This window comes from Spea bombifrons, chromosome 4, assembly GCF_027358695.1.
Source record: "Spea bombifrons isolate aSpeBom1 chromosome 4, aSpeBom1.2.pri, whole genome shotgun sequence".
NCBI classification, from domain to species: domain Eukaryota; kingdom Metazoa; phylum Chordata; class Amphibia; order Anura; family Pelobatidae; genus Spea; species Spea bombifrons.
The window spans coordinates 82,864,325-82,886,534 of record NC_071090.1 but is presented as its reverse complement, the minus strand read 5'-3'; the positions used below and the strand labels follow the sequence as shown (position 1 = coordinate 82,886,534).

General features: G+C 37.6%; 1 protein-coding gene across 1 annotated transcript in view; it reads left to right on the top strand.

The window, feature by feature from the left end:
- The first annotated feature begins 7,699 nt into the window (after positions 1 to 7,699).
- The window catches only part of FBN1 (fibrillin 1), a 105,870-nt gene continuing 91,359 nt past the window's right edge, over positions 7,700 to 22,210 (top strand). The window contains exons 1-2 of the mRNA XM_053465506.1: positions 7,700 to 8,312; positions 20,279 to 20,361. Of these exons, the coding sequence (XP_053321481.1) occupies positions 8,140 to 8,312; positions 20,279 to 20,361 (256 nt within the window). The 5' untranslated portion in view covers positions 7,700 to 8,139. The remainder of the gene's footprint in view (positions 8,313 to 20,278; positions 20,362 to 22,210) is intronic.

Sequence of the window (22,210 nt, the reverse complement as noted above, 5' to 3'; positions counted from 1 at the left end):
ACTGTTGGTAAATATACATATTGGGGTACCAAACCAAGGTCATTAAAGCTGACAAACATTGAATTGAAAACAGATTTCTTGTTAACATGTTTACTTATGCTACTGATTAAAACAGGAACTGTAGCGGTGTGCATAAATATTGCATTGTGATCATACTTTGATTTGGAGTCTCTGGGTCACTTTCTTCCTTCTCCAGACAAGCAGGGCCGGCCGAAGACTTAACGCCGCCTGGGGCGAAGTTTAAAATGTCGCCCCCCCCCGGCATTTTAAACTTCGCCGACGCCATAATCTACGATCCCCCCCCCCGGTCCTTACCTTTAAACAGTCCTGCGGCGAGTCTCCCTGCTCTGCCACGGTGCCGGCTTGTAATGCTGAGCGCCGGAAATTGACGTCACTTCCGGCGCTCTGCATTACAAGCCGGCACCGGGACCGAACAGGGAGACTCGCCACAGAGGAGAGAGAAAGAGGGGCGCCGAGCGGGTAAGCGAAAACCACTCGGTGCCCCTCTCTCTCTCCTCCGCTTCAAAAAAAAAAAAAAAAAAAAAAGCGCTTGGGGCGGCAAAGTGCCGCCCCTTCTAAAGTGCCGCCTGGGGCAATTGCCCCATTCTGCCCCATTATAGGGCCGGCCCTGCAGACAAGGATGTGCGCATTACTTATTTACTCCTTGCTCATTCCTCCCATTCCCAAGGTTGTCTGGGGCTGGACCCACTCCCATGCATGGGCACCCCTCCTGAAGCCCCTACCTCAGAAGAGGATGATCTCTGGGTAGTCTTCCCTTGGAAGCTCCCAGTTATGATTATGATCACAAACCACTATTTCTTGAAGGATGAAAATGTAAACACAGATGTTTTGAGTTGGCTTGGTTCTGATGTATTAAACCAAAAACTCATCTTTCTTTGATGGCAGATCTTTGTCTGACCTATTAAGTTGGTTTCATAAACATAATAGTTGTTTTACTGGCACTGGTCAGCAATTTTTTGCCTTGGGTACAGCCCAGGATATATAATATAGAATCCTCCGTATCAAAAGTGATTGCAAGAAACCTACAGTCCACCATTCTGGAATTCTGGAACCAAGATCAGTTAAACCTTATAAAAAAGAGAAAAATAAATGACGAAACTAACAAAATAAATCTAGTTGTCTCCTTATTACAGTAGATTGCAGAGTCTTATAATATTCAAAACATTTTAGTGACCTAACATATGACGATGTTGATTAAGATCAGTTGATGAGAGATCACTTATCAGGTGTAATTAAAATTGCACAAGTTGTTTTTAAAAATGTATATCTCACCCCATGTACCAAGGTCTCTTCCACTGTTAAAAGCTATTCCTATTCCTTCTCCATCCACAAACAGACCACTTCTTAGATGTCCCAAATAGCTAGCACTTAAGAACATTGCTAACACAAGCCTATGTCAACTCTCTTACATGTTCCAACCCTGTCCACGGTGCTGAAACATGTGATGGGACAGGTGAGGCAACTATTTCTGTTTCACATGCCAAAAGTCGGGGTCCACACTTCGCCTCACATAAATATGTATTATGTATACATTTCCAATACAAGAACAAGATCAGAAGGGTCACACTAACCTGATCATGAGATGTGGGCGTTTTGCAAGGGGTGAAGAAACAGGCTACTATTAATGGTGTCAGTAAAATTGCCATATATCAGTAGTATCACCATTTAAGTCAATGCACGGACTGTAGACATCATTATAAACGCTATGCTTACCAATAGTTCTACCACATTACCTTTAACTGAGAATCTAAAGTAAACCTGGCACTACTAGAACTTATTATATGCTGTCTAGCATATATATAGCATGTTAAGAAACTCAATTAATTTTCAGTGGCATGTTCAAAAATATGTATTAGCAGTTTAACTAGGTTTGGACTCACTTTGAAGATATTCTGTAACTATTCCATTTACAGCTCAGTTTACTTAAAAGGACACTCCATTCCAGCCATTTTATGGACTTTAGCAGAATGTTCCCTTTAAGTGATCACCCCCCCCTTGCAAATGCATGGAGGGGTTTTGGAGAATCTGCATGTATGCATTTGCCTGTTTCCCTCATCTCCAGCTCTTTAGATTGCAGGAGATGTGTTTGGCTGGACACATATCCTGCTGCCTGAGTCCATGCGGTGTACTCACTGCTAGTAAGCGCCAGCGCTGGCTCAGCAAAACTTTAAGCAGCCAATCTGTGGTGTGAAAATGGCATCTCGGAGGGGGTCTTGTGCTGCAGCTTTTGTTTTGTTTTTTTAGAAAGTACGTTACTTTAATATGCATTATTTGCTGGGGAGACTGCATGGGACACCAAACTTTAGATCATTGTATACAGAATTTATTGAATCTGATTGGCTGTCAAGCAAAGGCGGGCAAGGGGTTGAGCAGGGAGAGCAGTTTAGTATATTTATTAGGTATGCTAGTTATGTTGCTGTAAAAATATTAATTGAATTTAAATCATTTTTTTTAACTATAAACAGTTTTAATAAATTGATTTAATAATGATAAAACTGTTCCTCATTAAAAATGTATAGATCAAAATGTGTTTGTTGGCAAAGCAGACCCCCCATTCGTGCTATGAACAACTATTATTACTCTCTGATTTTTGGGTAGAATTATAAATGTTCACACGGTTTTAGTTACAATAAAGCACTGGACTGTTTCACCAATAGATTTATGCACTGACCAATTGTGAAAACTGCCAGGAGGCAAAATGTGCTTCTTATAAAGGTTTTGGCTCATACGTGCAACTCTCTTAACATGTGCCATAATATGTGCTTTACAATATCTCAACCATTAACTACATAAGGTACAGTTTGGAGAGTCCCAACTTAAATCATGTTTGAAAATATTCCATGTAAGGTAAAAAAAAAAGATGATGTAAAAAAAAGCAAGTTTCAAAGGCACAGGAAATATGTAGCATATCTCAAATACCTCCATTTTATGAATTCACTCTTACCGTACAAGTTAACTGCCCTGCAAGATTAAGATATGAGAACAACAGGGGAAATTGGTATGGATTGGTGACTTGATTTGCAGATGTATTCGTTTTTAGCTTCACAAATAATGCCATAAAGTATAAAAAGGGAAAAGCAATTTGAAAATAGAAATAGTTTTATCTCTCATAATTCTTGCAAGCCAGCATTTTCACCACAAATGATCACAAAAAAGGTATAGCTTATGAATCTCCCTTCCAAATGCTCTCTCACACTCTCATCCACTCACCTCTCACACTCTTAATGTCTTAATGTCTCCCTACAGTCTTCACCAACCACTTCTGTCTCTTTTTCCGCAGCTCCACTTTTTCGGTTGTCTCTTCTTGTTCTTCAGTCTTCTTTCATCTTTCTCATTTCATTGTCCCTGGTAACAGCTCCATTAACTATATCTCTGTTAATCTTTTGCACAAAAAGGTGACCAGGCTGTGGCCCGCCCCCCTTTTGCAGAATTACTCCAAGAAGCCAAAATAATGATGATGGATTCACAGAGAAACAGAGCTGCAAAGAGTGTGAATAAGAGTGTGAGACAGAGTGAGTGAGAGAGAATGTGAGAGAATGAGAAACCAACTTTGACAAATTTGGTAAAAAAACAAACCAATGAACATTGTAAAAGTAAGGGTGAAAAGACACAGCACAAACAACTGCCACAACCCATTCACTTAAGAAACAGAGATTCACCACTGGTCCAATCAATGATCCACATCAATCATCTAGGTAGAATTGCGGTAGACAAGGGTTATATTACCTGCCAAAAATTATTATGTTATGAAACTAGAGCCTTGTTTAATCTTGGTTATAGATAATATAGATAATACTGTACACCCAAGCCTGTTTCTTCTTTTCTCTTTATTGCCTTTTCCAGTTGTGCATTATTTTTGAGCTTCAAAATAAAGTTGTTTATTGGTGTGCTAAAGCCCAATTATAAACATGAGATTAGCACTAAAGTCATTATGCAAATGTCTTTGCATAACTCAATGATTAAATGGAAAGATAATTCACTGGGTATCAGCTATCACTGAATTTCCAGATGATGGAAGGAATGTTGTACTGCTAACAATTTTGCAGAATTTGTCATGTCTGAGCAAAATCAGCAAAGGCAGACTATACTTTTTGTACTATATCTGAAATATTCCTGCTTTTTCTTCTCTTAGCTGGCCTGTATATAAACTTGGTAAATAGATGAGATTAATTTAACGAAAACCGTCCACAGTTTCTGTCTTCTGTTGCCAGTTGATTCCCTTGTTAGAACACACCCATGTAACTTTCTATTCTTCTCTCAAGAGCTGGGATCTCATAAAGATGCAGTGAAGAACACACTGTAACTATGAAGACGCTTTATTAAATATTTTTAATTGATGGTGGCTGTTTGAGTGTTTGAAATGTATTGAAAATGCTCTACATATTTTAAATCAAGGTTGCCATGGCACTATGAAAAATGCATACCAGTATAGGTTTCAACAGGTATTTAGCCTTTCTTCATCTTCTCTATATGTTTGCTGATTCAACTGTACTATTATTGATGAGTTCTGATTGTAGATGACAATTAGTTTGGCTGAGTTTGGCTAGGTTACTTTTCTTGCCAAATAGTGCCCTCTAAAACTGGTAGTAGGGGCAGATGTATAGTTATTTGAGTTAACTGTTCTAGAGAATAAGTACAGTATGTAATCAAGACAAGAGAAGGAGTCCAAGATACATATGCTTCGTTGAGATGAGGAGACATGAGTAGTCATACAACCCAGGACACATAATGCTTGTAAAATATTGATGTACTGATCCTTGATTATTTCCAAAAGCAAGTTGCCCAAAAGAACACACTAGCTTGCTTTTGGTTTAGGCTAGCTGGAGGGCAAGTTTAGAATCACCCATTAGAGAAAGTTAAACTATCTCTATAGCAATAGAATCAGGTAGTGAAGGTAAATTATACCTTCTGCGATTTCAGAAGGGTACGTGTTAGTTCAACTGCAGGCAGCAACAGCCGTCAGGGAGGGCTACAAGTCTCTGGAGTGACTGTGCCAATTGGCATAAAACCACTGTGGCATCCAGGGGGGGGGCAAAGAGACAAATGTATAGAGTCACATAAAGTCACATAAACCCACACAAGGTGTTGCAGTCAAGGAATGTGTGTGGGTTTGGAGTGTAAAATTAGCGGCAAAACTGTATTTAGTAGCAGAGCTTTTTCACTTGAACCTATAAAACTGGTAACAGTAATTGCATTGTTGTATTATGATACAGCATGCAGAATGCAATCACAGTAACCACATAATCACTTTAGTAACATTTATGAAATAGGCAACTTAAAGGTCAACATTGATGTTACTGCTATCTATGTAAGTATACATTTTCTGTAGGTTATTCATTTAAGCCATTTTCATACATTCCTTAATAGTGTAACAATTATTATTATTATATATAAAACAGACGTATACTTACTGTCTTGTATTTTTACAGACCACACAAATTCTGGAGTTACATATCCTCTGGTCAATACTGTTATTTGTTATTATTTTTATTGTTTTATATAGCACCATCATATTCCAAAGTGCTGTACAATGGGTAAACATGACATTAAAAGTAGTGTATAACATAACAATTTGACTTACACAAAAAAAAGTATAGCTAAGTATAGCAGTGGTAGCATGGCAAAGATCTTGGCACCTGGGACAAGCATCAAATATGCCCCTGACACTGGAGAAAGTGGCACCAGGTTAGAGATGCCGTCCTATGCAGAAGTCACTTATCACCAGATGCTGGCAAAGGGAATCACCAGGATCTTTAATGCAAGGTGGTAGCCCCTGATTTTTCAAATCTGCAGTCTGCAAAACATAGGTATGTACATAGAGGTTGTGGAACTGTGAGCATCAAGGGAGGTGGTATTCTTCATACACAAACATCAATATAATACTGCATCGGTGGGTCCCCCATCTCATGGGAGCCTCTAGGTCAATATCAATATAAGCTGCTACCCAAATTTATACAGTCAGCTACATGCAGTTTTTGCACACATTTTGACACAGATTGTGTGGGGGTCCCTTTTGTCAAATCTTTAATCTAAACAGAGAGGGTATATGGGGTAAAATGACTTGTGCTTTCCTGAAAGGATGTTGTAACTAGAACCAGGGAGTGGCGAAGATGTACCTGGCCAACATTAAGAAGCTGACTACAAGATGGGTAGCTGCTTTGGTTCTTGAAGTAAACATTCACCTTCAGGAAAAAAGGTCTCCCAAAGAACCGTACCATCAGTCATGACAATCCTGCCAAGATGCAAGATAACACACTCTTTTGGGACTAGGCATGGTTTATATATCAAAGCTTTTGGTGGCAAAGTTGACAAGCTGTTTGGGGAAAAGATGGCACAGAAAGGATTTTGGGGGCTACGCCTCTCATATAGTCACTCTACCAGGGAAGGGGAAATTGACATACATAGGAAACGATTAACAAAAAGATTAACAAAATTAACACACAACACAATGGCAATGGATTAAACAGGCCAAGGCACCAGATGAATCTCCTTAAATAGCAAATACCCAACAGATATAAAGGGAAGGGAAGTAACAGTTACACGTAGACCAGACAGTGAGTCATTCCTAATACAAGCAAATGGAAACGAGAGGGTGATATTACAAGTATCACAAATATTACAAGTCAATAAAAAATTGCATTTTTTGATTGCATATTTATCGAAATAGGTCCTATACCTTCTTTGAGACAATGAAGTGGTTTAAGCATGTATTTGCATATTGGCAGTGTCTTGAAGGAAGAAAAAGATGGAACCAGAGAAATGTTACATAACTAAAGGTGGTAGGACTTTGCATCTGATTGAATGTGAAGAGGGATGGAGAGAGTACGTTTGAGATGTAGCCAAGATGGTTAAATTATTCAGAGAAATTAGCTCTTAGGTAGGTTAAGATTATAAATTGCGGGAGAACATCCTGGAGAACATACAGAAAGAGACAGCGGAATGACAGTAAATGACACATTTCTTTCTTTAAATTTGGTAATGATTAAGGTGATTCCATTATATTAGAGTTTGGGGACATTAAACCCATTCAGAACATGATCCTAACTGCCGTTGTTGGCTACAATAACAGAACCATGGCAATGATAATAATAATGATAATAATAATTATGTACATGTTCCCATCAATTTGGTGCAGTGTTCGTAAAATCAGTGCTTACAGAAAGAATACAGTTGGATTAGGTAAACATGAAACTTAAAAACGTTTTCATTGGTTCCATTAGAAAATCAGCATCCAGTGCTCAACTTACAACTGGTTGTGTCCAGTCATGCGATTTTATTTTATTTAGTTTATTTATGTATTTAATATGATATATTTGAGAAACCCACTCCAACACTACATCAAACTTCTCACCACTCTCCTTGCCAATTATGATAGCTCATAAATTGATTGCACTAATTGTTACACTGGTACTAAAGGTGAGGCAGTCTGTAGGACCATGCCATCGGTTGCTATGGTGATATATATATGGTCCAAGAAGGGGCGTGGCCTAGTAGGGCGGCGACAGGTGTGCCTATAAAGTCCCCCCACTTCAGGGGAGAGAAAGTCATGTCCCAGAGCACTTTACGCGCGCACATCCCCAGCCCAGCCTCACCGGCCGCTCCAGCCAAGAAAGGCTGAGCCTGTGCCTGCGAAGGAGCAGCTGGGCTCCCGCCTTATGTCTGCATGATGCCTCTGGGCGGGTTCACTGCTCCCCTCAGCCTTGGAACTTGCTTATTGTCCCTGACGGCTAGTTTGTTCTATAAATTCTAAATAGCATCTGTCCGAACACCAAAAGGACCATGGCGTATGCTGACTCGAGCGCATGCTGAAGGTATGCTGGGAGCTTCTTGCGTCTCCTCAAGCTGCTTGAAGTGTCTACTTTTTGGGGGTAGGGCAGCGCAAGCTTCTGCCTGCGTAACGCAATTTTCTCAGTAGATGGAGGATTCTTGTGAGTGGTAGAGAAGTGCTGTCACTGTAGGGTCTCTCCGCTGCCTCCTCATTTCAGAAGAGCTCTTATTTATCTCTTGGACAGGACCTCTTGGAAAGCAGCAGCCGCCGCAGCAGCTCCGAGCCGCAGCCAGTGAGGGTGAAGTGCATCAGAAGAAGCCCCTGTGAGCAGCTCCGGCAGAGGCAGCGCGATGCGGCTGGACGGGGTGTCCGGCTGGGCTCTGGGATTTATACTGTGCCTGTCCTTCGGAGCGAGTCGCGGTGCAGAAAAAGATGCGCCCCCCGATAGCGCAAAGGAAACCAGAGTGAGCCGGGCCAAGAGAAGAGGTGGAAGTGCCGGAGCAGGACATGATGTGCTCAAAGGGTAATCTATCACACGTCTGTACCATGCATCCATGACCATGTGCAGCAACAAGTGCCGGATGATGGGTGTTGTAGTTAACGGCATCTATGGTGCTCGATGCTGTCTGTACATGTCTCAGCCATAGCCATATATATATATATGTATATATATATATATATATATATATATATATATATATATATATATGTGTGTATGTATATATGTATGTATATATATATTGGGGAAAATGCACTTGCATCAAAATATTACATATTTAGAAATCACATTATTTTTCACTGCTGTTATGAATTTAATGGTTTTTAGTGCCATTATTATTATTATTGTATCCCTTTTTTTTGCAAGCCTGGGTTTGCTCTGTGCATCAAAAGACATGTTGGAATCTGGAGAAAAATAAGATATTAATAGGGAATGATCAATTCATTATTACTAATACTTCTGTAATTGGGCTGTATACTTTTAAATAGATTTATTATAGGTGGATAAATGGACAATGGCGGTGGAATGTTGGCTGTCAGAGAAAAAGAAAGCTGGATTTCTAGAGAATGTGATGTACAGTGTTTGGCACCTTAGCAATATACTGTGATTCTTGTTCCCAGGGTATTTCCAGACATTAAAGACCTTACCTATACCTGCACTGATCCAGGCACAAGTAGGGATGGCTGTCCTGTAAAGCTGAGAGCTTCTTAAATTATTGGATCATAAGCCAACATTTGCTTATTTCAGGTTGTAAGTGTAGTGGTTTGTAGATTATATGGATGCTGGGATTTAATTGCTAAACTTTGTCAGCCACTCCGTTTGGAATGGCTTTCTAAAGACTAAAATCCAGACATGAGTTTTATTGGTGTTTCTCAGAGATTTCCAGCTAGATTGGGCTCAGTCTGACAGAGTTTTCATCTCCATAACTGGAAATAAAACTGTACCACAAAAACTAGACAAATGATGGCGCAATTATTGAATACACAGCTGCTTGTGGACCGTATGTTAAACCCAGAAATAAATAGACTATAAAAGCCATTGTTGTTTTTTTTTTCTATATCAACGTAAACCAATTAGATTTTTGTTAAAGTGCAATGAATTGCATTTGTTCTCTTTTTCTGCCATCAAGAGGAAATTTCCTTTGTTGTATAAACTGAAATGGCTTTGAAAAATACCGTTCTGCAAAATTGTATACCTTTTGCTATTTCTGTAGTACAGTACTAGCTAACATAGCATTGTAAATGTACTTGGATAAATTATCTTGATTTCAGAATTATGATAGTTATAGTATAGCATATATCAGATTTACTTAGCCCAGTAAAGTCTTTATTTTATAAAGAGTGAGCTAGAAAACAAAGTAAATGGCAATCAAGGTGTAAATAAATAAAGTAGAGAGTTAAGCATATTGATTGTATTAAAAAAAAAAAAAAAAAACTTAAATATATATATATATATATATATATATATATATATATATATATATATATATATATATATATATATACTGAAAACGGGATTTAGTACCACAAGTAACTTTTTTAAGAGCTGTGTCCTAAGAACTGCCAAGCCTGGGGCACCATGGAGGTATTTTATTAAAGATGAGATATGAAAACTTAGATGAAAGTGCCAAAATTACCATGTGCAGCCTACTTTGCAGGTGATGAATTGCTCCTCGAACTAGGAGTCTTCATTTATCACCACCTAGTAAATCTCCCCTGTTAGAGCCACTCATAATATATGTAAATAGTATTCAGGTTATGACGTTCTGTGAATCCCTGTGCTTATGATAAAGTAAAATGAATCAATTCCAAAATATGTCAAACATGTACAAATTTCTGCTAACAGATAATAAACATGCCATGAATTATTGAAGATGGCATTTTTCCAAAAAGATCACTATGGAACAGAAAGTATGTATCTTAACAAAATTTAACTGTAATAGTTTTCAATGTCCCTTTGACATATTGTTGCATCACTTGAAACTGTGGGTTACCAAAACATTAGGAATGACTTTTTAAGTGAGGCTCTTTTGGGGAAAGAAAGTATCAAGATCCTTTTAGTAACATTCTGCTTGTGTTAATGTACTTTCAAGTTTAAATGCTTTGTGTTACTTTTATTTTTTAAAAAAGTTCTATACATTGTATTTTTGGGAATATATCAAAAAGCAATGCTTGTGCAAAGACTTTTATAAGTACTTCTTTACCTACAGTGATACAAATTCACTCTAAAAGTTCTGAGATGTTACAGGAGTTCCTCTTCAGAATTGTTCAGCAATGATAAATACAGTCAAGAGACTGACTTTATGGGTGGCTCCTATAAAGAGATCAATCTAGTTATTAGGTAGTAGATATTCATATGATATTGAATATGCTGTCACTATCATCCTGGTCCAGTCACTGGGGTGGTGGGGGAGGTTGGTGTTAAACAATAATTGAAAGGCAAACCATTTGCTTTGAGAATGGTTGGTTTTCCCCAAGTGTTCATGAATTGGGATTAGAATGGCCCAGCTGAGCCCACAAATGAGGGTTATAGGTCATCAACAACAAAAGTTTAGACTGTGCCCCCACCTTCCTCTAAAGTCTGAACCTGCTTATGTGGAAATACACGTTCAGCACCCTATATGTTCCCACAGAATTATTAATCATAGACATTATTTACTTAATGGGGGTTCAGGCAAAGCCACAAAAATATGAATTATCCCTTGCAGGTTGCACTTTGAGTTTTCCTCGGCTTTAATCTCCACATATAACAGGCAAAGCATAACTGAGCATTATGGGAGTTGTAATTCTACAACAGCTGGAGAGTTTCCTCTTGTCTACCTTGTTCTAAGCAGCTCTGTTCTGTTTTAAGTAGTAGTACTGGAGAACTTGTGGCCCATTTCCATGGATAGCTGATCTACTGTTTCAAAATGTAATTTATTCCTGTAGTGCATTGACCCGCCATAGGAGTTAGCAGCACATTGCCTTGCCGCCTGCTTGCCTTTGGCTGCAAGTCTAAGGACTGATCAGACCTTGGCTTTAGTGTTTGCTTTGGCCGGATATGATGGATTGAATTGTGCGTGTTAACCCAATGGCTGCTTCACTGAGTAGGAATGTTTTGCAATGTGATGCTTGGCTGTCTGGTAGCAAAGGGAATACATTATTTGCAGAAAAGAAAGACCAGACAATATTTACTAAAACAGCCGCTCTTCACATTAGGTTATACAGGTATGTTTGTTCATTTGAAGTTAAAATATATTAAAAAGTATTGTCTAATGATCCTAAATCTAATCATATTTTTAAAGAAGTTCCTTTGAAAGTATAAACCTGCAGCGTTTAATCATGCACATCTGCATCAAATCTTATGGGTTTTTTTCTGAAGGCTTTCATAACTTAACAGCAGGATGTGACCCAGGTAGGATTTAACACCACACCAGTAAAGAGCATGAATAAGACCCATAAGATCTATAAAAGAACATGAAGTGGAGTGTGTCAAATCCTCCAGTGTTCCTAGCAGTGCTCTATCTGGTCTGGTTAGAAGAACTACAACTTTCAGACTAAGTGGGTACAGTAAGCAATGTATAAAACCCTGCTTAGAAACATAGGCTTTGATGGCAGATGAGGATCCTCTTGTCTTCCCATACACATTTTGTTCTATGGATACCCCTTTTGATGGTCAAGCTGGATTGCTAATGACCAAGCTTCAAGTGTGTGTGCGTTTCTCAGTATATCTAATCAAGGTCATTCAACCCTTAATCCAAGAACACATTTTGTTGGATAGGGTAGAGCTATCTTATTTTATAGTTTTTAAAACTCCCTTATAAAAAAAACATACATGCTGACATTCCTCTTACACTTGTACTATAAAGGTATTTGGCAATGGGCAGGATAAAAGGGTGTGTCTGGTCGACACCCGGCCAATGTGTCTGGTAAGATCTCATTGGGTGGAAAGTTGAACATTACTTTCCATTCAGCAACTCAGTGGATTGTATAACCTGCATTCTGTATTTTATGGTTTGAAGGAACAGTTCTGTCTGGCAAGAGTAAACATAAATGCCTCACCATAAACTTGTGTATATATTCAGTAGTTTCAGGTTGAGACTCTCTCTATAAGATATGAAATCGATGCCTAAAGTGTAGATTATTGAAATAATCTAGTAACTTCAAAAGCTTGTGGAAAAAGTTTCTTTTGGAGATAAGATCTTTGTTAAACTAAATAAATTATGCATTTTAATATACACATGTAATAAGATTGTTTCAAAACAGATCTTTGCTTCCAATACTATAAAGGTAATTTAGTAGAAACCCAATTTACTTGACCTCTGTTTTCTTCATCGAATACGGTAATGGTTGCTCTATTCAGAACCTATAGCTTTTCTGATTATCTCTTTCCACTCTTCGTCAGAGGACTTCAGCTGCACGGATCCCTTGTTCCACAATCTAAGACCTTAAATATACTCTTGTTGTAAGATACCTATCGCATTCCAGGCATATACTAACATGGATTTCACACTAGCTCTCTGCTCATTAGAAACCTTACCTTGCCAATTGTCGACCATTTCAGATTGATGCATCTTGGTGACTTGACCACTGTCAACCATAGAGTCTCCTATATATAACGGGTCACATCAAAGGCCGGCTCCTTCCCATGTCAATCTATTTCTTTAATGTGGACCATTAATGTTTTTTTCTTTCATGTAGCTGTTTTAATTACTAACCTTTGGAAAGGCTTGAACTGCAGTCTGAGACTTTAAAGATGCATTATAGCTAGACATTTTAAACAATTTGTTGACACCCAGTCAAACATGTTTACGTACTGTATACTATTGAGCAGCAGTTAAAAGTGTTTGTTTATTGTTAAGCATAGTATCTAACATGTTCTATGTTCGGAGTACACAGCCCTAATGTAGTTGGGTGTGGTCCTGTGTACTACACAAGCAGGCTGGGGTACCACGTTCTTCCGCAGCTCATTTTTGGCAGATGTCCAATGTTTAAAGCTAGGGTTTATCCTGAACTGGCTGTTTAGTTCAATATGTTTAGGGAGAAACACTTGCGCTGGTCTGTGCAGATAAATGGCAGGAAAATACTAATAAGCAATTCTAAATGGGATTCAATGACTGTAGCTACAAGTGAAATGTTCCTGCCAAAGGCTTCTCTTTTAACAGTTTTCCCTATAATATTTGTGTTATAAAATGGCCCAAAGTAGTGAATCCACTCCCGCCTATCTGAATGTAAACTAAAATGAACTATTTGTTTTTATATACCCCTTTCCCATGATTTTCTTGGTGGACAATGAAACATTTGCTACGCACAAGTCTTATGTGGCCTTTTATATTATGGTTTTGTTTTATATTTTAGTATATCCTTGGGTTGTGGTAAAATATTCATATAAGTTTCTTCCAAAAACACATTCTATTTTATACATGACTATATACTTATGGCCACAATATTCAATAACAGATTCCTTATTTATCTGGATTATTGCATTCATTGTACCCATTGGTGTTTCCAGGTATTAACATGGTAGGGAACATAATCGCAGTTTTTATAAATTCTGGAATGTATTTATTTGTTTATTCAACAAGAAAAAAACACTTTATGAATAGTTGTTTCGTGAGTTTATTTATCAAACAGTGGGATATTTCCAACTCTAGGATGAAATATATTTTAGGCTGTCTGTTGAATAATGTTAATCGAAATCGTGTCTACAATAATGCACTCATTTGATTTTATAGATCAGAAAATATTTCACAGTAGAACTGTAACGGTAAAACGGCTGTTTCTGCATTGCAAGATCAAATATATCGAAATCAAATAAAAAGCTCCCAAAGATAATTTAGCAATTGGCCAGTTTTCAAAATTAAGGAAACCCTTTCAGGTGCTGATTAAATAAAAAGGTCTGTCTTGAGAACAATTTAAGATTAGATTGCCCTCCACACCAGTCCAAGGTTTTTTTTAGTGTACACATAATGTATTCATTTGAATTGTGCGTATAGTCTGTGCACTCCATTAAATCATTTAGCACAATGTTAATTTCCATTGATTTCAATGTAGCCACAACTGTTTTCATTTAAGGCTTTTCAACCACCAGGAACATTGATGAAGGGTTTGGCAGGTCATTGAATCAATTTGTTTTAATGTTATAACATATACAATTATCATCATTATATATTCTGAAAATTATATGATAAGAACTGTCATTGTTAGTTATACATACCCGTTTAATGCCAAAATTGGTTGAATGACCACATAAACAAATCTACATGCGCATGTGAATGAAGTTTACCAACGCCCTCTGACATAGATGTTTCAGACTCACATTGTTTTTATTAAATCTGAGTATTTCTCTGATTTTACTTGGATGTATTAGCATTACAACTGAATTGGGCAATTCACTAAGAAAAGGCACTAAACCTTTCCCTAGATTACTTTTAAATCTAATTTTCTAAATGTCCTTTTTTCTGTTTTGAAAGAAGGTGAATGTTTTTATAAAGATGCCAACTTTCTGTAGAGGAAACCATTGTTCCCTGTTTGACTCAAAATGCTACATTGTTATTCATACCCCTTGATCAAGGGGCACACAGTTTTGTAATAAGGTGAAACATGGGTGTAGCTTTCAATGGTTTACTGTTTACAAGTTGAGACGCAATGCACTTGAAACATTTAGCCCCAGGACATGAGCAATCATTTCATTCCATTCCATGTTTGTGTGTGTGTGTGTATTTTGTTTTCTGTCAAGACTGTTTTCATAAAACTATGCATAACGGTTTGCCTTCTTGAAATACACTGCAATGTTATTAAGATGCACTGTATCCAATAGGACTTGGCTTCATTAAAGAGACATATAACTATAATGTTAATGTTATATTTTGTTTGTTTCTGGAAAATTGCAGATAAGATAATCTCTAGTTAAAATGCATTTGACTGTGTAGACTTATTAGCAATATAAGGCATGGCTGCCTTTAATATTGATTGAACCCTGGGGCAACATTTTCTTAGGGGGGGCTGAACTCCTTGCACCCCTCCACTCCAACCTCAAAAAAATCCTGCAAAAAAAAAAAAGGTACTTGTCGCTGGCTCTGCAGATTAGGTGGAGTCATTGCAGTCTTCCCTCCTTCTGACCCTAGCATGACTCCATGAGATGTCCTCACTCCACACGCACAAGGGAGGAGCAGAACACTATTCCACTCTCATGGCAATGGAGGTGTTCTGGTGCCCCCGTGGTGCTCCCTCCTATGTCATCACCCCCAGAGTCCCCCTCATTTGCCCCCTCTTTTGCTCCCTCATGTTATTCAGGTATAGTTCAAATAATCAACACATGGAAACCCAGCCTTGCAGGTGTAAATCAACTGAAGAATCACAAGCTAACTCGATACTAAATGTATAGCTCAAATAAATAATGGAAAGCCCTTAATTGCAGACATAGATCACAGGCAGACACCCCAAAGGCCAGCCATGACATCCACAGGACCTTGCTAGCATGCAGATTGGACACAAATGACTTATGTAATCATCTTTGTCCCCAGACAGCGTGTTTGTGCCATCTTTGCCTTCCTGTGCCATCTTTGCCCCCCACTTACACATCCATGCTATCACACACACACACACATATATACTCATTTGTTCACACACACACTCATTCATACACTCTCCCACACCCCTTACCTCAACTGCAGATTGCTCCGCATGTTACCTCTGTGTTGCTCGCACACTCACATAATGAAAGTGGTCACAGATGAGGACCCTGCAACCATGGTTGTTGCGGTCTCAAGGGGCAAACATTTAGGCAGTTGGGTTTCTAATTTTTTTTTTTTTTATTAAAAGTTTTTTCACTCTTACTCTTCCGAATAATTGGTTAATTGAGGCAGAGTTCTTCCCTTTTTAAAGAAATATTGAGACTTTTGTAATATTTTAGTGGAAAATACAATAAACAAAAGTGTCTTATTTGTACTTAATTTGTAAATCTTTTATTGTTTATGTGTTTGATTTAAGTGGTCTCAACTATATGAGATAATGGAAATATTGCTGTTCACTTGCAATTCACTTGAAATCCACCTATATCATCACCTTCTTTATCTTCATTATGTCCAACCATATGGTATTCTGTCTCCAAACTAGACTTTTGACATTCTATCTATGCCAAAATGAAATTTTGTAACCATATATGCCTTTTTTTTTTCTTTTCGAAATGTGTATCGCCTTTTTAAGGTATCCATTATATCTGCCAACACAACCTCGCTTGGCAGTAAAAGTTCCCATTTTACTGCCAGTGCTGTAAATAAACCTTGACTTTGCTAAAGGTGATATATTCTTTCCACTAATCGTAAGGGATGACCTTTTGTAATGTGCACTGACATTAAACCTGTAGGTGAAAAGATCCCCCAAAAAGTATGAACATATCTAACAGTAATCATAAGTCCTTCATGCTTTCCTTTTTCCTCTGTAAGAAAACAGACATTTTGCTAGTCCTGTTTCTGCATGTTTTATAGTTAAAGCTTTACCTTATTATGAATTTCAACTCAGAACTGTGCTGAGTAATTACAAGGAATTCTTGATGTGCCAACAGTATATGGGGGATACTTATTGATATTTTGGTTTTATTCAAAATCTGCCATCAATAAATACTATGCAGTTCTAGTCTTGATAAACCTCAGGGCCCAAGGAGCCACAAATTCAAAAAATGTATACGCCTGAATTTTATTATTTTGCAGGAGAACACTCCTTCTTATGAAAATCAGGACAGCTTTAAACTCTACAAGTGTATGTCAGCCCATTTATTATTTATTTCTCTGCAAGGCTGACCTAGTTTGACACATCCTTTAACATTTTGAGCCTACGCAATTACTCAGCGGGTACATATCCCCTGGTAGGGTTTACTTTTTCACCTTTGCTTTATTCAGTCACTTTCAGACCTGATTGGGTGGCATAATTAGCAGGACCGTTCCACTGGTTGGTATGGAGATTGCATCTCTCTTAGTTAGAAGATTGCTATCTAGGCTGTGATGGCGAGGCTCAGATGCCCATAGTGCAAATGGGTTAGGTCTTTGATCTCTCCATCCGTTAGGTTGACCAACGGTGCAGCAGGGGAAGCATGGAAATCAGCCAGAACACACTGCTGAGTCTTCTATTGTCTATTATGTATTTCACTATTTGAAAATGAATATCAAACATCTGTGCTCCTTACAGCTGTTTTGGTAATTAAAACGTTGTAGTCCCTTTGCTTATATCCCATATACTGTCCATGCTGCTGTTGCATATCCCACCCTAACCAATAAGCACTTGCTCAATTAGTATCTGGATATATGTCAGTTTTAATAAACAGTAGTTTGACACAATTGCAGACCAGTGTCTTTCTTTGGACTTTTTATTGACGTCACTAGTGCTTAGAAGCTAAACTAATCTTTTCTCCACTAGAGGGCCCATTCATATTAGTGTACTAACTTTACTATGGTTGGTACACAATAAATATAAATATTTCCCAACATTTAATAAATTACGTTTAATTGGAAGAACTCATGGATGACAAAACACTGCTAAATAAATTTTGCCTGCATGTGATTATGCTGTTTCACAATCATGAACTTGCTTTGGAATGGCACTTTGCCCATTTGTTTTCCTTACAATTTTTTAATTAAAATTAGGTTTATGGGAAGCCGTAACTGAGACACCAACATTGTGAATCTAAACACTACGTTTGGCTACAGTGAAGGATGTGGCATCAATATATTGATGATATATTGATATAAATGTTAAACTACTTTCCATTGAAGAAAATGGGGGGGGGGCTTATATTTTTTCAGTGGGTCTTTAAGCCAGCTTACTATTCACATAATGCCTATGTTTAACATGCTAATAACTAAATTAAAAAAAATAAAATATCAACATTGTTTTTCCATTAGAGACAAATGCTTTTTATTGTGTTTTCAAGTAAGAAGACCTTCAAACTTGTTTACTATTTACAATATAAATAATCCAGAACCTACTGATAATGAATCACAGATGAAATGTTCGATGGTTTTCAGGGATAAAATGTTTTACATATACATGTGTTAAGATTCCTGGATTGTCCTTGGATAACCTGCTTTAGGGACAAATTATTCCCAGATCTCTAATGTGGGGAGAGTCCTCTCCTCGCTGCTCCAAGAAGGACCCCTCATTTGGCACTCCAGACAGCTATACTTCTTCTCCGGAAAGTCATAAAAAAGGACTAAGTGATCTGGCTTTCTCTCCAACAGCTGGAGAACCTTTGGATGGAGATATGTTTGCAAGCAATGTAATGAAAATACAGAGCTTTGACAAGTTACTTAATTAGGCCTAATTAAGTCCCTCCATGTAGATCATTGCACCCTAAAATGCTGTGGTTTGTAATAGTACAGCCCAAGAAAAACAATTATGTCTCCTATAAAGGTTAATAAAAACAAAAGATCTTTACATGTACTGATCATATTTCATGCTTTCTGGACTGCTCTGTTCAATGTCATTTAAGGCCATAGTTAACAATATTAATCAATTTCTTATTCAAGGGGATGACTAACTGCCAGGTCTTTCAATGATCTCTAAACAAAGACCAAACACTTTTGAAAAGTGAGTAATGAATTATGTTACTATGTAGATTTCTAGATTTGTAATTGCAACAACATAGAACTCTGGAAATAAGTGCAACATGGGAACATGTAAAGGGTCAGTAAGAAGTGAACATTAAATGCAAATAACATATGTATATAGGAGACAGTGAGGGTCCTTTATATTAATGCGACACATGTAGAAATACCAAGCCAGATACAACAAAATGGTACTTAAACTGTGTTCATAAAAAAAATGTTACGTGTTGGATGGGTACAGGCTATAGGTTTGCATTTATCCAGTATTTATCCTAGACTAGGATGACTCATTCTTCCACAAAAACATAAAAGTTCACCTAAGCCAGTGCTGGAGATGAATAAATCATATAGAGGTTAGGTGCATTGGGCTGAACACATCTCCTCCAGGGCATTTAGCTGGGGGAAAGGTGCAAACATATATGGGGATTCTGCAAAATGTAAAGAGGACCATGTAGCTATCATAAGCATTAACGTGCGTATGATGGCGGAAGTGCCCCTTTAACCTGCAAGACCCCTATGATTTTAACTTGTGCTTTTCGATAGGCCTCTCTGGTTAAATGTCATATATTGTGTACCTCTAGCCTAGGAACCATGCCTGGCTTGTTCAGAATGAGCAGACCAGTGTGGAATTACATGTATGTTTTATTCTGCCGTTTAGTGTGTAAATGCATATGTGTGGCTGAGCTTTAATGAAGTATCTATACTTAGGAAGAGGAAAATACATAGAAATAGTATATGCATGCAATTCATGTTTAAGCAGTAGATATTGGTTTTGTGGGGAATACAAAGGACAAAGTTCTGCTGACTGATCAAAAGAAATGCCACCTGGTAGCAAATAGTTATTCTCATAAACCAACGGCAGTTTTTGAATAGCTTTTCAGTCCAGATATTACAACAAATCATAAAATATCTCTATCAAACATGCGTAAATGTCATCATTGGAGACAGGAAATTATAGATGCATCCTACGGTTAGGATTATGTTGCAAATAATGTCCCAAAAGTCTCAAAAAAGACATTTGTATGTAATGTTTTAACGGTCGCTGTTGTACCTGGGGGGAATCCAGCTCATTAAAGTTCTAACTCACCAAGAGCGTCCCAGAGTTATTAAAATACTGCTGAGTTGGACAGAATTTGGGCCATGGTGACCGTTATAATACTTCATCACTAATTTTAGTTTATGTTACTGAACTTGATCCATACTGTCCATTATTATATTTCCTTGATCAAATGACATGTGGCAGTTACGTATTGGTATGTGTTTTGTCTTGCATAAGTATAGATACAAGATGAAATTAAATAAAAGGCTTAGTTTATTTTTCTATAGCTTCAGACATTAACATCTGTTTCTAAGCTTAATGCTTTATTGCCTTTTAAGCACAATGGTCTAATGTGCTGATTTTCTTTTTAAGGCCCAATGTTTGTGGATCTCGTTACAATGTCTACTGTTGCCCAGGATGGAAAACGCTACCTGGAGGGAACCAGTGTATTGTCCGTAAGTTAATTTCTCTCTCCTTCACTGACCTTTCATTCTTTCTTCCCATTCCTCCTTTGCTGAAATTATTTTCTTACAACGTGTATGCCAAACATCAATTCCAAAGGCATTTTTTATTTTTAAAAGTTGGCTTAACATTCCAACTTCTGTCTTATATCTTCTCTGTTTCGATGCATCATTAGTTGCCATTGAATTCAAGTGGCACTATACCTGATGGCTATTGTGCAATATTAGGATGCCGATTAACTGGTTGGCAATGCACAATGAGGATTACTTGAAACCATGTCCACCAATAGTTAAGTTCTCAAGTGATGTTACCACTTTGCCTTACATGTCAGAATTTAAAGGTTTTAGACAGTGTATAAATAGTTAAGTACAAGATAGTCTACATATTTTTTGGGCATCACCACACTTTGGGCTCCATTCAACGGACCATTACTCACTTCCATTACTCACTTCCAGGCTATCATTCTAAAAAAAAAGAAGTCATGGTGACGTGGAGACAAAAAGGAGTCTACTTTTGCTAATAATGACTTAAATAGTTGTGTAACTTGAACATATAGCTATATATAGATATACATATATATATTTACACTGGTTTTAGGTTTATTACTTAATCACTTCTCTACACCAATTTTTTTTAACAAGTGAAGTCTGAGAAATATAGGATGTAATCACTGTCAGTCTTTCCATTTTATTTTTTTGAAGCCCTTTGATAACAAGAACATGTTAGATTACAGATGTGAATTAAGTTTTTTAATATTCTTAACAATCGTAACTTGGTTCTTTGACACAATAATCTGCCTTTGCTTATATCAACTTCAGCTAGTCACTAATGTAGTCCAAATCTCTAGGAGCCTGGAAATTCAAAACTGTAAACCAGACACAATTACCAAACATTGCCAATGCAAGCAATAAAGCTAGTCGCTTTCATAGAACAGATGTTAAACGATAAAATCCAAGTGCTAAAACTCAGCAGTCTTACAACTAATGACAATAAACGAGGATTCATCATTTATGATATTACTTGACATCATGGCATTTTTAGCGCAAATCCTATGCAGATTTTACGATGCTTCATAAATAATTGGAGTGTGAACAGGAAAGCGATCACGCTGCCTCAGCACATCTATATTTCAGACAGACTACACCCCTTATCAAAAATAATCTCAAAATGTGCTTTGCACACTATAGTTCTCATATGAAATGGAAGAGAAAATAAAGTCAGTTTTATAGATACATTCATTCCCTTGGAGATGAAAAGAAATCCACAGGCTATTTGTGGCAATGGATTTGGGAAACCTGATGATTCAACATACCCAATTACTTTAAACAAAGGGGTTATCTTGAAGGAACACAATTTCTGTCCTTACAGAACACTGAAAGTGAGGTTACATTTTGGCCTAAATTCATTAAACCACTCACCATTCCCCAAACAACTGCCACCTTCTGTGAGGTGCCACAGGTGAGATCAGCTTGCGAAGAACTTGTAGGGCTTTAGTTAAAGAACTTGTGGAAAAACGTATTTCATCTGAATGGAACTCATTGAGCTTTGAGGTGAAGGGGCCCTGTTGAAATGCCCTCAGAAGATGACAAAGTTGGACCTTTGAACTTATTGAATAGATCATAAAGATGTGATCATATCAGATCGATTCTGAGGCCAACCCTTTGTGAATAGCCATCTTGTTGTTTATGTGTACATCAACTGCTTTAAGGAACAGAAAGTCAATTTTTACAGTCATTATCTGTGATAAAGCACACATTTTTGTTTAGAATATGCATACACTGAAAGCCTTCAAATCTCAAAAATCATGGTTTTGTTTCGGATGTTAACAATACAACATGTTAA